General features: G+C 45.0%; 1 protein-coding gene across 1 annotated transcript in view; it reads left to right on the top strand.

The window, feature by feature from the left end:
* The window catches only part of chd5 (chromodomain helicase DNA binding protein 5), an 87,631-nt gene that overhangs the window by 26,329 nt on the left and 47,507 nt on the right, over window positions 1-13,795 (top strand). The window contains exons 3-11 of the mRNA XM_060852411.1: window positions 3,947-4,065; window positions 6,538-6,788; window positions 7,852-7,982; window positions 8,190-8,316; window positions 9,139-9,305; window positions 10,752-10,976; window positions 11,505-11,708; window positions 12,042-12,253; window positions 13,076-13,207. Coding sequence (XP_060708394.1) covers window positions 3,947-4,065; window positions 6,538-6,788; window positions 7,852-7,982; window positions 8,190-8,316; window positions 9,139-9,305; window positions 10,752-10,976; window positions 11,505-11,708; window positions 12,042-12,253; window positions 13,076-13,207 — 1,568 coding nt within the window. The remainder of the gene's footprint in view (window positions 1-3,946; window positions 4,066-6,537; window positions 6,789-7,851; window positions 7,983-8,189; window positions 8,317-9,138; window positions 9,306-10,751; window positions 10,977-11,504; window positions 11,709-12,041; window positions 12,254-13,075; window positions 13,208-13,795) is intronic.

Raw genomic sequence — 13,795 nt, 5'->3', positions numbered from 1 at the left:
TGGGTGCCAAGTAGCCTCTCCAGTGCCTGTACAACTGAAGCAGTTAACTGACTCTCGAGAAGAGACCTATCTGCTGCCTGTGATCTTGCTACTCCAGTTACCTAGATGACCTTGGAGAGTGTGTGCTTGAATTTTTGATACCTTATGAGCGGGGATATTAGGAGCTTAAAAGGAATAAAAACCTGTTTGGGTCCCTGCTAACGTAGTTTAGTTAGTTAGGAAGGTTCTCTGAGCTTTCGTTGCTTAATTTGAGTTCTCATTTTGATAGCACTGAACATTTCCCTGTTTCCCCATTATCAGTGTTGGCCTAAGAGGGCGTTTGTACTGATTTTATTGTTTACTGATTGAGGCAACTGTCTTTTTTTTTATTAGCCCATTGGAGGAGGCTCCATCTGTATTACTAATTGCTGGTTAAGTCTGGGCCCTTGCAGGAAATGATACAGTCTGGTTGTGTTTGGTTTAACATCAAGAACAAGAGTTGATTAACTTTGTGCTCAAGGTGACAAAATGATTTGTTCCTGGAAGTCCATCCAAGCAGCTTTCAGTTCTGAAGGAGGGTCACTGGACTCAAAACGTTGACTGTTTTACCAGATGCTGTCAGACCTATTGAATTTCTCCAGCAATTTCTTTTTGTGTGTTTCGGATTTCCAGCATCCTCCGTTCTTTGTTTGATCATAGGTTGCAAGCTCTGTGTCATTTTGTATATTTGTGTGTGTAACTTGTTCCAGACTATGGTTCTGTTTCTGCCCTGAAGTCCATGCTTGGGCTTGAGAATCTAAAATTGGCCTCCCTATCCCTGGCCTAGTAAGGATTTGGGATGGACAGGCAAGAACGAGAGCCGTATCAGCCTTAGTTCCTGCCTGTAGTCGTCTTGGTGTCCTGGGTCCATGTCACTAGAAGCAGATTAGCAGGTCATTATATATTCTGCTGTTTGTGTGACTTTGCTATGTGCACTTGGCTTTTATTTAACAACTTTAACATTGGAAGGTGTTTTAGTGAATATAACTGTTATCAAACAAAACTTGATCCTGACTTACATGGGATGTCAGGGCAGGTGACTAAGAAACTTTTCTCAATCATGCGCACTTTAAGGGTCAACTGAAAAGTGGAGGAGTGGTTTAGGGGGCGGGGTTTGGAATGCAAATTCCAAAGCTTTAGCACCCGAGTAGCTGAAGGCAATGTCACCTACAGTGGACAGATTAAAATCCCCTTTCTCCAGAGGCCACAATATTGAGGAGCACAGGTAGTGTGGAGAGTTGAGCAACTGGAGGAGATTGCAGAGATGGGCGAGGCCTTGGTTTTGAAAATGAGGATGATCGTTTTAACATCTTTGTTAAATTTATGTTGCAAAGGCGTATCACCGTTGGTAACAAAGCGATCAGAGTATCTAAGTAAAGCATACAATCTTACAGGGCACTAATGAGGTCTCCTTACCCAAGAAAGAACCTATTTACTCCACAGCGGGGTTACCAGGTTACGCCCTGGGAAGAGCAAATTGTCCTAAAATAAAAGATTGAGTCAACTAAACCTACGTTTCCTGAACTTTGGAAAATGAGTTGCAATCTAATTGAAAAATATAAAATTCTTAAAGGGGCTTGACCGAGTTGATTCTGATGAGATGTTTTCCTTGGGTAGGGAATCTCCAACAAAGGGCCACAAACTGAAAATAAGCTGTTATCCATTTTGGACTGAGATGAGGGGAAAGATTTTCACGGAGAGTTGTGAACTTTTGGAACCCTGAGGTCAATGGATGCTACATTCACAAGAGTATTCAAGGGAGTTCAAAAGATTTAAGTAGTAAGGGAATTGAGGAACATAAGGATAGCCTGGGAAGGAGGGGTTGAGGTGGAATATCAGCTACAATCTTTGCGGGTGATCTACCCCAGCTCCAGGTAATTAACGCTGTAACGACATGCAAGTATTTAATTAGTTGTAAAGTATTTCCTGAGATTGTGAAGGGTGCTATGTAAGTTCAAGTCTTTCTGTTAACTTACCTGATTTCTATAGAACAACCTTTCCCTAAAAGTGCACGTGTGTGGGGTGTGGGTGACTGCAGCATTGGGCTAGGTCCTCGTGCACAGTAGCCAGCTGTTACTGGGTGTCAGGGCTCGGAGTGAGGGCTGAGCTGCTGGTGGTGGAATGTGAAAGAGTACCTGCTGGTTTACAGCAAGTGAGAGGAAAAGACCAGCTTGGGTTGTGTGACCTTGTGACAGTATGATATTTGGAGAAACTTTGTGGACCTTCAAGGTTTTTAATGAACCTGTGCAGTCGTTGTTTTTGGGAAACAATGGTACGGAAGAGAGGGGGAAATAGAAGCAGAAAATGCTGGAAATGTTGTGCTTCTGTTCGCCGAGCTGGAAGTTTTTGCTGCAAACGTTTCGTTCCCTGGCTAGGGAACATCATCAGTGCTATTGGAGCCTCCTGTAAAGCGCTGCTTTGATGTTTCTTCCGGTATTTATAGTGGTTTGTTCTTGCCGCTTCCGGGTGTCAGTTTCAGCTGTAGTAGTTTGTATGTGGGGTCCAGGTCCATGTGTCTGTTAATGGAGTTTGTGGATGAATGCCATGCCTCTAGGTATTGCCCTAGAGGCATGGCATTCATCCACAAACTCCATTAACAGACACATGGACCTGGACCCCATATACAAACCATTACAGCTGAAACTGACACCCGGAAGCGGCAAGAACATCCATCAACAGACACATCGACCTGGACCCCACATACAAACTACTACAGCTGAAACTGACACCCGGAAGCGGCAAGAACAAACCACTATAAATACCGGAAGAAACATCAAAGCAGCGCTTCACAGGAGGCTCCAATAGCACTGATGATGTTCCCTAGCCAGGGAACGAAACGTTTGCAGCAAAAACCTCCAGCTCGGCGAACAGAACCACAACAACGGACACCCGAGCTACAAATCTTCAACCAGACTTTAAATGCTGGAAATAGCAGATCGTGTTGTACCTCTGCAGGATGGGGCAAAGATGTTTGATGTTGTAGGGAGTGGGAAAGGTTAGAGATGTAACAGGGTTTTAGGCAATTACAGTGGGGGAAGGACAAAAGGGAGTGAGAGACACAGGGTGGAAGGCAGGAGTGATTAATATGATGATGGAGACATTGGTGTAAATGAAAAGAAGATGGTAATGAGATAAGTAGAGAAGTAATTACAACTATAGATCCATTGCTTAGCTGCTGCAGTCTAAGAAACTGGAAGCAGTGGCAATTGCCTGAAATTGTTCGGTGCAGTGTCGTGTTTGGAAGACTGTAAAGTGCTTTTCAAGAAATGATTTGTTGTTCCGAGCTAACCTCCGATGGTCTTGTGGATCAGGTAGAATCCCTGTGTCTTAGTCAGAAGTTGCAGGTTCAAGTCCCACTCCAGGACTTGATGACCATGGAAGGTGTGTTTGTAACGTGGCCAAACAGGTTGAGTGTCAGTTTGTAAATTCCTCCAACCTATATCATTAGCAGGCAATAAAGAACAGAAGGGATTCATGCAGCCATATGCTGGAAGAAAATGAAAGCAGAAAATGCTGGAAATATTCAGCAGATCAGTCTGTATCTATGGCTCAAGGAGCAGACTTGTTTAATGTCTCCACCATGGCCATGCACAGGCTGCGATATGTATATGTATGATGCAACATTAACCCTGTCACCTTTGGGGGATCCAATCAATCGATGGTCTGGATGGTCATATTGGAACAGGTTGTGCCAGTGACACATGGTTTGAACCTTTTATAGCTGGGATCAATTCTGAACTGTGGTGGAAATTGTGGCATTTTGGGTAGAGGGCACTCAAAGGAGATGCCAATCATTACGGCTTTCAAATAATTAGCGAAGGAATGGGAGATGAAGAAGCTGTCAGTTCTAGAATCTTGGAGGATGAATACTCAAGTAATCCAATTTCTTGGTCACAATCTGTTTCCCTCTTTTATCCATGTTCTTCAGGAACAGAAGTCCTCCACATACTTGATGGATGATTGGGGTTTGGAAGATGTGGATTATGAATTCACAGAGCAAGATTACCACACTCTGACCAACTACAAAACCTTCAGTCAGTTTCTGAGGTACATACTGCTGGAATAATTGTTCAATAATTTGAAAAAAACCTTTCTTTTTGCTGTTCTGTTGTATTCAGTTGTGTGTTGGTTTGCCTACATTCTCTGTGTAGTTCTGTGGCATTTGAACAGGATAAATTAGTTATTAAAAATAACTCCAGTTATTAGAAATAACTCCAATTGTGTTCAATCCCGATTTCCGAACCTTGGGATCTATTTGCACTCCCAAATGCAATTTTCAGTAATAGACTCATGAAACTAAAAGTTACCAGCTAATGTTTTATCCCATGTGACACACGCATCCCTTGTGATTCTGGCATAGTGAATTGTACACTAAATGCTGCTAATGATGGGGTGCTTGTAGGACTGACCTTTCACAATACTGATGAGGTATCTTATGTGAAGATACTACATTCTCTTTGGAAAGTTTTAATTGGAATGTCAGGTGTTCTTTGAGTGAAAATGTTAGCTAATGTCTTGTTAGCAATAGCAGGTCCAACATTAATTCTAAACATTATACCCTGTAATTCAATGTTTTGATTTACCTTCATGTGCTTTGTATTAACATGGTGGGCATGTGACCTAGCTACTGTACGCACACTCTTGGAATAGCAGAATGACACACCATAGAATAAGTGGTACCTGTGCTGACCTTTTTCCTCCCTTGGACCTGGAACCTTTTCCCCTTCCAGCGTTTATCCAATTCTCTTTCTGATGTTGCCCTTGAATCTGCTGCGGCCACCCCTTCAGGCAGTGTGCCCAGATTACAACTTGCTGAGTTTAACAAAAAAAACCCACTCATGATGCCAATGGTCCTTTTGTCAATTACCTTAACTCTGTGTCCCCGAGACACAATCTCTTGTGCCACTGGCAGCAGTACTGAGTTAAGTTGTTGCATTTATCTCCATCCTTCACTCCACATATACAGCCCTGCCTTACACCCCACACTGTGGCATTATCTCTTTTAAATAAATTGGCATAACTTAAAATATTTGGCAAAACGTTCAGAGGTGACCCAAGAAAAGTCATTTTAACGGGAACTTATTGCCTGAAGTAATAGTGGGAATACTAGATTCAGTAGATACTTTCAATAGAGTGTGGCTAATTGGAAAGCTGTTCCAAGGAGCTAGCACAGATACGGTGGGCTGAATAGCAACCTTTTTATGTTTAGATTAAGTTCCATACAGTGTGGAAACAGGCCCTTCGGCCCAACAAGTCCACGCTGGCCCTCCAAAGAGTAACTCGCCCAGACACATTACCCTCTCTCTAAAGCACCTAACACTAACACTACGGGCAATTTAGCATGGCCAATTCACCTGACCTGCACATCTTTGGACTGTGGGAGGAAACCGGAGTACTCGGTGGAAAGCCACACAGACACGGGGAGAACGTGCAAACTCCACACAGTCAGTCACCCGAGGCTGGAATTGAACCTGAGCCACCTGTTGCACCATTGTGTACTAAACCCCTTAAATATCATTTTCTTTCTATTTATTCTTTCTGGGATGTGTGTTACTAGCAAGACCAGTTGCCTGTCCTTATTTTCTCTTGAATTGAGAGACTTACTAGATCATTTTGGATGATAGTTAAGGGTCACTTACGTGCTGTAGGTCTGCACGCATGTGTAGGGCAGGCTGGGTGGGGAGAGCAGATTTCCTTTCCTAAAGGGCATTAATAATCTGGATGGGTTTTACAGCAGTTGTTGATATCATCATTTAATTATTATATAAACACATCACTGTGTTTATATAATAAACAGAATTATTCACTGAATTTGAATTCCATCATTTTCCTTTGTGGAATTTAAACCCATTTAAACCCTGGAATATTAGCCTAGTCCTTTGGATCACTACTTTACATTTTAAATCTCTAGTGGGGAATAATGTCTGAATTGGTATCTGGAATATTGTCTTTGCAAAAGGCAGTGAATGCTGAGGGTCAGATGAAGCTTTCAAGATGAGATTCATGGATTTTATTAGATTAGTGTAATAAGAGCGATGAGATTTGGGAGAAGATGAGACATGATCTGGTGCAATAACGCTTCAGGCTTGTATCCTGAGCAGTAAGCTCCCGTTCCTCGGCTGTGGTGACGGGATGGCAGCTACAAGACTCCGCATCCTTCACGTGCAGGACAGGTGGGGGCATATTTGCCAGGATTCTCTTCCCTGATTACTGTCCCATAAACAACTCTGTTGCTTACCAGAAGTAGCTTTGTGTAAAGCAGAGTCCGAGGCAATAATTCCCACGGTCAAATAGCCCACTAACTCTTGTGTTTATGGAGGGAGGTTAGGAATTTTGTAATGGCCTTCAGGAATATGCCTTTGTTAACTCCAAACCTGACTGTTCCACTCTCTCTGTAAACTTGAGCTCATCCAAAATTCTGCTGCCTGTGTCCTGACTCTCAGAAAGTAGTGTTTATCCGTCAACTCCTGTGTTCATGATGATACCGTCTGACCAGCCTTGTCTTCAATTCCCCATCAGGCCGCTCATTGCCAAGAAGAATCCGAAAATCCCGATGTCCAAAATGATGACGGTGCTCGGTGCCAAATGGAGAGAGTTCAGCGCCAACAATCCTTTCAAAGGGACCTCGGTGGCTGCGGCAGAGGCAGCGGCAGCCGCAGTGGCGGCAGCAGTGGAGCAGGTGATCGTGGCACCACCGGTACCGATTACTCTGCCACCCCCTGTTCAGCCACCTGTGCCCCTAAGGAAAGCCAAGACCAAAGAAGGGAAAGGTAAATGCTATTTTCACACACACATGTAAATCCGGCCTTGTAAATTGGGTGGGGAGAAATCCCTACGCACTGACCTACTCCTTTCCTTCCCGAGTTGCTAGTCTGTACTGTAGTTGATCCTACAGTGTGGAAATGGGCCATTTGGCTTAACAAATCCACACCGACTCTCCAAAGAGTGAGTCACCCATTCCCCAACCACTCCACATTTACCCCTGACTAATGCACCCAATTTACATATCCCTGAACACTATGGACAATTTAGCATGGCCAGCACCTGATCTGCACATTTTTGGACTGTGGGAGGAAACCAGAGTGCCCAGAGGAAACTCACGCAGACACTGGGAGAACGTGCAAACCCCACCCACACAGTCGCCCGAGGCTGAAATCAAACCCGGGTCCCTGGTGCTGTGAGGCAGCAACGCCAGCCAATGTGCCACCTTAGTACCTCAGTGATAGAAAATGCCCACATATATCCATCAGAAGCTACAAGATGCAGATTTAAAATAATTACCAAACCTGGTGTGAGGAAATTTTAAAATTTTTATTTATCCAAGCATCTGTTTCAATGTGGAATGCACCAACTGCAGGTTCAATAGTAACCTTCGAAAGGGAATTTGACAAGTATTTGAAAAGGAGATATTTGCAGGGCTTTGGGAAAAGAATGGGGAGAGAGGGACCAATAATCCTGTAATTTTGAAAGAACTGGCACAGGCAAAAAGGCCGAATGACCACCTTTCATGCAGTATGATCCCGTGACTCTGATCACTGAATCCAGATGGGAAGTGTTGTGTCAGGGTGTCTGGGTGGTACTCACTATGGCCTGATAATCTGCCAGTGCTCACTGAGTGGGTTGGCGTATTTACAAATAGTGGGTTCGGTGGGTGTGGATGATCTGTACTAGTGGAGGTCCAATAAGAGTGACTGTCTCTGGGAGAGGAAGGGTGAAAGCTGAAAGGCATGAGGGGACTCAGTGTATTTTTCCAAGAATCTGCAGTGCAGAATGTTTCACCCTGCCATCGATACCCAGTCTGTGTTTCACAGCGCTGCTGCTGTCTGCTCACAGGTCCAGGAGTTCGGAAGAAAAGTAAAAGTGCTCGAGCGGCTGAGTTGAAGAAGAAAGGAAAAGGGAAGAAGATGACACCTCTGAAGATCAAGCTCGGAGGTTTCAGTGGCAAACGGAAAAAGGGGTCTTCGGTAAGGCCAACCCCTCGTCCCATTGACTTGTTTGATTTCTGTGTACGCAAGCTCATCTCTTAACTGGTAGGAGTTGTCACTTCAGTGAGGTGCCAGTGGAGTAGTGGTGGTGGTGGAATTGTATCCTGCCCCAAGTGAACATTGACTTGTGGAAATCTGAAACCTTTCCCCTCTCCATGTGTGTGTGTGTTGTGCTTGTGTTTGCAGAGTGAGGAAGATGATCACGGTGAGTCAGATCTAGACAGCGCGAGTGTCCACAGCTGCTCGTTGCGGCCTGACGGCTCTGCTGGTTTCGGCAAGAGAAGAAGGAAAGGTGGCAAGAGGAAGAAAAGATGTAAATACTTAACTTTTTTTCTGATGGACTTAAGATGCATTTGTGCAGTGTTGCCTTCTGACTGTGGATCGAGGGGAGTAGAACCTGGCACTGTTTATGGGTAGGCATTACTGAGTGGGTTATGGATTTAGTAATTAGCACCATCACTTAATGAAGTGTTCAGGACCTAAAGACCAGAAACCCCCACTCTTGATTCCTGTTCTCTGCTTTGTTCACAAATCCCAGCTGGACTGCTGCTTTGGTGGTGCCACTGGTCTGAGTTGAGGTAAGAGCCAGGCTTTATGCTTCGGAGTACATATGTGACTATGCTCATTACCTTTTGCTTTCTCCTTCCCATCATTTGATCTTGAGTTACAGAACTGCACACCATCCAGAGCCAGTCGCTGGGAGAGAAGATCATTTAAAAACCGCTCCTCAGTATTGGTTATATTATGCATAAACCACCCAAACCCCTGATTCTGGGTTCTAATTCTTTCAGTTCCACAATCTTGTTGAGTGCAAATTCTTCCATCCTCTCTCTCTCTCTCTCTCTCTCTCTCTCTAAATTGTGATAAAGATTATTGAGCTGTTTCACAGTTTAACACGTTTCCCTGCAGGACCACCCCCAAATTTTACCTTGCAGACATTGAAAGCCCAGTCATGGCATTAATGAGTCACCACTGTTTATTTAAACATGTACTGCTCTAAAGCACATGGTTTGTTATCTTTACTCTCTCCAAAAATGTGCAAAATTGTCTTCTGCAAGTGTGACTCATTTGCTTCCTTGCATTATCAGCTGGGAAACTCTAACTTCATTAATTCTTATTCTTCTGTCGTTGCTAGTGGAGGAGGGTGATGGGTATGAGACGGACCATCAGGACTACTGTGAAGTGTGCCAGCAAGGAGGGGAGATTATTTTGTGTGACACATGTCCTCGGGCCTATCACTTGGTCTGTCTGGACCCGGAGCTGGAGAAGGCCCCCGAGGGAAAGTGGAGTTGTTTGCACTGTGTAAGTTGTCAGGTTCCTGCTTTGTGCTTCCTTCTCATTGTTGTTAATGTGCTTCATGGGTTGACGTTGTAGCCAGTGCAATGCTACAGTGTGACTGCATGACGGCTGACCATCTCTATTAAGGTTCTGGATCTGAAACATTAACTCTGTTTTCTCCACACAGATGCTGCCAGACCTGTTGAGTTTTTCCATCAATTTCTGATTTGTTCTGTCCAGGTTGAGCTGCTTGATCTTGTCCAGCTGATACTAGTGGCTCCCGTGTGAATGGGAAAGTGTTTGATGGCTGCTCCCATCGGAAATTCTCCACTGACCACACTACACGAAAATAAATGCGTGTTAATGTTTGGGGAGAGGAGTGGGCCTGCAGAATGGTATAGTAATTATAACAGGCCATTTGGCCCCATAAGTGTTAATGCTTCACATGAGCTCCTCCCACTCCATCACTTGTAATGGTCTCATAACTGAATATCCTCAAAGTTTGTGAGAAGATTTGTAGCTCGGGTGCTCGTTGTTGTGGTTCTGTTCGCCGAGCTGGGAATTTATGTTGCAGACGTTTCGTCCCCTGTCTAGGTGACATCCTCAGTGCTTGGGAGCCTCCTGTGAAGCGCTTCTGTGATGTTTCCTCCGGCATTTATAGTGATTTGTATCTGCCGCTTCCGGTTGTCGGTTCCAGCTGTCCGCTGTAGTGGCCGGTATATTGGGTCCAGGTCGATGTGCTTATTAATCCACAGGTTCAAATCAATAAGCACATCAACTTGGACTCAATATACCGGCCACTGCACGGACAGCTGGAACAGACAACCGGAAGCGGCAGATACAAATCACTATAAATGCCGGAGGAAACATCACAGAAGCGTTTCACAGGAGGCTCCCAAGCACTGAGGATGTCACCGAGACAGGGGACGAAACGTCTGCAGCACAAACTCCCAGATCAGCGAACAGAACCACAACACTGAATATCCTGTCTTCATTTATACCTTTGCTCAGGTGAGACCAATGTTCTCCCTGTGTCTGAGTGAGTTCGTCCAGGTGCTCAGTTTCCTCCCACAGTCCAAAGATGTGCAGGTTAGGTGGATTGGCCATACTAAAGTGCCCATAGTGTCCAGGGATGTGCAGGTTGGGTGGATTTGCTGTAGGAAATGCAGGATGACAGGGATTGGGTATGGGAGTAGGTCAATGTGGGATGCTCTTTGGAAGGTCAGTGTGGACTTGATGGGCCAAATAGCCTGTGTCCACATATGTGATCCAGTGTCAGTGTAGGGGGGTATGTTTCCAAGTCAGGATGTTGTGTCAGGGGAGAGCTTGGGATTGATGGCATTCCTTGGCATTGATTCCCTTGTCCTTCTGGATGTACTTGCAGCTGTCTTGGTGAGTTACCTTTGTATATTTGTGTCTGTGTCTGAGAGTATTGTATAATCCACCCTGTATTCTGTATACTGACTCTAGGAGAAGGAAGGAATCCAGTGGGAGCCTAAAGAAGATGATGAAGATGATGAGGACGATGAGGGAGTGGAAGAGGAAGATGATGATCACATGGAATTTTGCAGAGTCTGCAAGGATGGAGGCGAGCTGCTGTGTTGTGACTCCTGTCCTTCCTCTTATCACATTCACTGCCTTAACCCTCCACTCCCTGAGATCCCAAATGGAGAGTGGGTTTGTCCACGCTGCTTGGTGAGTCTATAATTGTCCTTACCACTGGGTTGTGATACGGTCTGGAGTAATTTGAACCTTTTCTGATGAACTGAATTGCTAGGGGTGTTGAAGTGGCATCAGAGTTTGACCTCATCCCCTCTTATATGCTTTTTGTCCAGTATCCTAGCCAGGGAGATAATGGGTCCTGTGCTAGGGAAAGAAAATCTACCAGTGTGTGTGTGCATGCGCGTGCGCGTGTGTATGTGTATGTATCTGTCGGCAAGCCAAGAACCAACTGAGAAACCTCAATGCTGACCAGTTCCCAAAAATCACCCTGTGGAACCTACATGGTTATGAATCAGCACATTTGGAACAGGAGAGAAGAGATTTCAACTGGGTATGAATGCTGGCTGAAGTAAAGGGGTAATATTTTGCTGCATAGAGCCCCCTCCCTATGTTACCCCTACTTCGGATATGGTGTATAGAGGTGAGTGCTCTCACTAGGGGTTGATCAGATTATGTCTGTCGAATGATTTAAAAATCTGTAAATGTTTGTGTTGTCTCTAGTGCACACCTCTAAAAGGCAAAGTGCAGCGAATCTTGCACTGGACATGGGGTTCGCCCCCACCGCCACGTACCCCCCCAGCTCTGATGGGCGACGTCAATGACACCGAACAGCCCAAGGCCCTGAAAGGACGACCAGAGCGAGAATTCTTTGTGAAATGGGTGGGACTGTCCTACTGGCATTGCTCTTGGGCCACAGAATTGCAGGTAGGTTTTATGATTCAAAGTCTCCTGGGCCTGAAGCACACGCTTGCTGTGAAGCCAGGACCTCCCCAGACCTGGGTTACTGAGGCCTGTCGCTGGTCAGGCTGAAGAATGGGTCACATGATCCTCTTAATTCAGTTCTAACTTAGAGACTGTGTCCCAAAACACACGCATCTTGACAGACCTCGCAGTAGCAACGGAAGTTATTTTGGTCACTCACTGCCTATCGTGCACGGCTGATTGTAACCTTTCCCTGGAAACATGGTTGAGGAAAGGCAGTGAGGCCGTTGATAAGAAATGCAAATGTGTTAAAATATAACTCTCTGCCCACTCCAGCTGGAGCTATACCACACTGTAATGTTCCGGAACTTCCAAAGGAAGAACGATATGGATGAACCACCGCCATTCGACTATGGCTCTGGGGATGATGAAGAGAAGAGTGAGAAACGAAAGAGTAAGGACCCACAGTTTGCACTGATGGAGCAGCAGTATTACCGATATGGGATCAAACCGGAGTGGCTCATTGTTCACCGTATCATCAACCACAGGTAAGGAGCTGATCTTGGAGACAGATCCGGTCCTGGGGGGCGTGTGCTAACATTCCGTTTGATCTGGAGCTTTACCCCACCTGTCACCTTGCCTCCTTGATATTTAAATAACCATTGGCCAATGAAATTCTATCCCCCTCAGTTTTGAAATTCTGAAACTGACACCCTATAACCATTCCCAAGCCACAACAACTTCTGTGTCCAAGAATTTAATTTCTCTTATGTGGAGTAATGCTTTATGACATGTGCCCTGAACAACCTAACTTGAATGATAAGGTTGTCTCCTCTTTGTTCAGGGCCACCCCATACCAGAGGTAGTTTCCCTTATATACAGAGTTGATTCATTTATCAAAGCTGTGCTTTGCTGAATCATTCTCTAAGATGCTGAAGAAGAAACAAAACTGAGACAGTCCGAGCAATGTTGTCAGTGAGGTTAATGTTCCATTGTCTTTGTGCTCTCATCCAGACCTTGTTCCCTGCTTGATATCTCCATTGTTTTGTCAAACATTCTTAGGGTAGGAACAGAATAGTTTACACACTGTGTACACACTTCCTTTATCCTGCAGGGTATGTACAGCACGGATTAGATGTGAGGTAAAGCATCTTTACACTGAGTCATCAAACATGTTAAGGGCAAAAACAGAAAGGGTCAGACTCCCTGTTAAACTTTCCAAAGTAAATCGAACACAGATGAGGTACAGAGCAAAGCTCCATTTGTACTGTTCATTAAACTCCATATAAAATGGAGATGAAATTCTTGCATTCGATTTGTGCCATTGACATTAGGATACAAAAACTTGCGTTTTGTCTGTTTTCTTTCAGCTTTGATAAAAAGGGTGATTTGCACTATTTAGTTAAGTGGCGGGATCTGCCATACGACCAGGCTACGTGGGAATTTGAAGAGTTTGATATTCCAGATTATGACACTATGAAGGAGATGTATTGGAATCACAGGTCAGTGCTGCTTAATAGACATAATCTTAAACCAGGCCGAATGGCTTCACTGTCAGTTTCTTTAATGTAAGTAGTGGGCGGCACGGTGGCACAGTGGTTAGCACTGCTGTCTCACAGCGCCTGAGACCCGGGTTCAATTCCCGCCTCAGGCGACTGACTGTGTGGAGTTTGCACGTTCTCCCCGTGTCTGCGTGGGTTTCCTCCGGGTGCTCCGGTTTCCTCCCACAGTCACAAAGATGTGCGGGTCAGGTGAATTGGCCATGCTAAATTGCCCGTAGTGTTAGGTAAGGGGTAAATGTTGGGGTATGGGTGGGTTGCGCTTCGGCGGGTCGGTGTGGACTTGTTGGGCCGAAGGGCCTGTTTCCACACTGTAAGTAATCTAATCTAAGTATAGCGAGGTATGTTATTATTGAAGACCCAAAGTCACAAGTTTACAAGCTGTGAAACTGAACGCAACAAATCTGGCAATGTGGGCTGGTTCCAGAGGAATATCATGAGTTGTGTTGGCTTTCCTAAAGAACCAGGTAAAATCAATGACTGCAGATGCTAGAAACCAGGTTCTGGATTAGTGGTGCTGGAAAAGCACAG

The sequence above is a fragment of the Hemiscyllium ocellatum genome, chromosome 37 (assembly GCF_020745735.1).
Source record: "Hemiscyllium ocellatum isolate sHemOce1 chromosome 37, sHemOce1.pat.X.cur, whole genome shotgun sequence".
In the NCBI taxonomy this organism is placed as follows: domain Eukaryota; kingdom Metazoa; phylum Chordata; class Chondrichthyes; order Orectolobiformes; family Hemiscylliidae; genus Hemiscyllium; species Hemiscyllium ocellatum.
The sequence above is the reverse complement of the archived record's forward strand: the minus strand, read 5'-3'. Positions and strand labels throughout refer to the sequence as shown.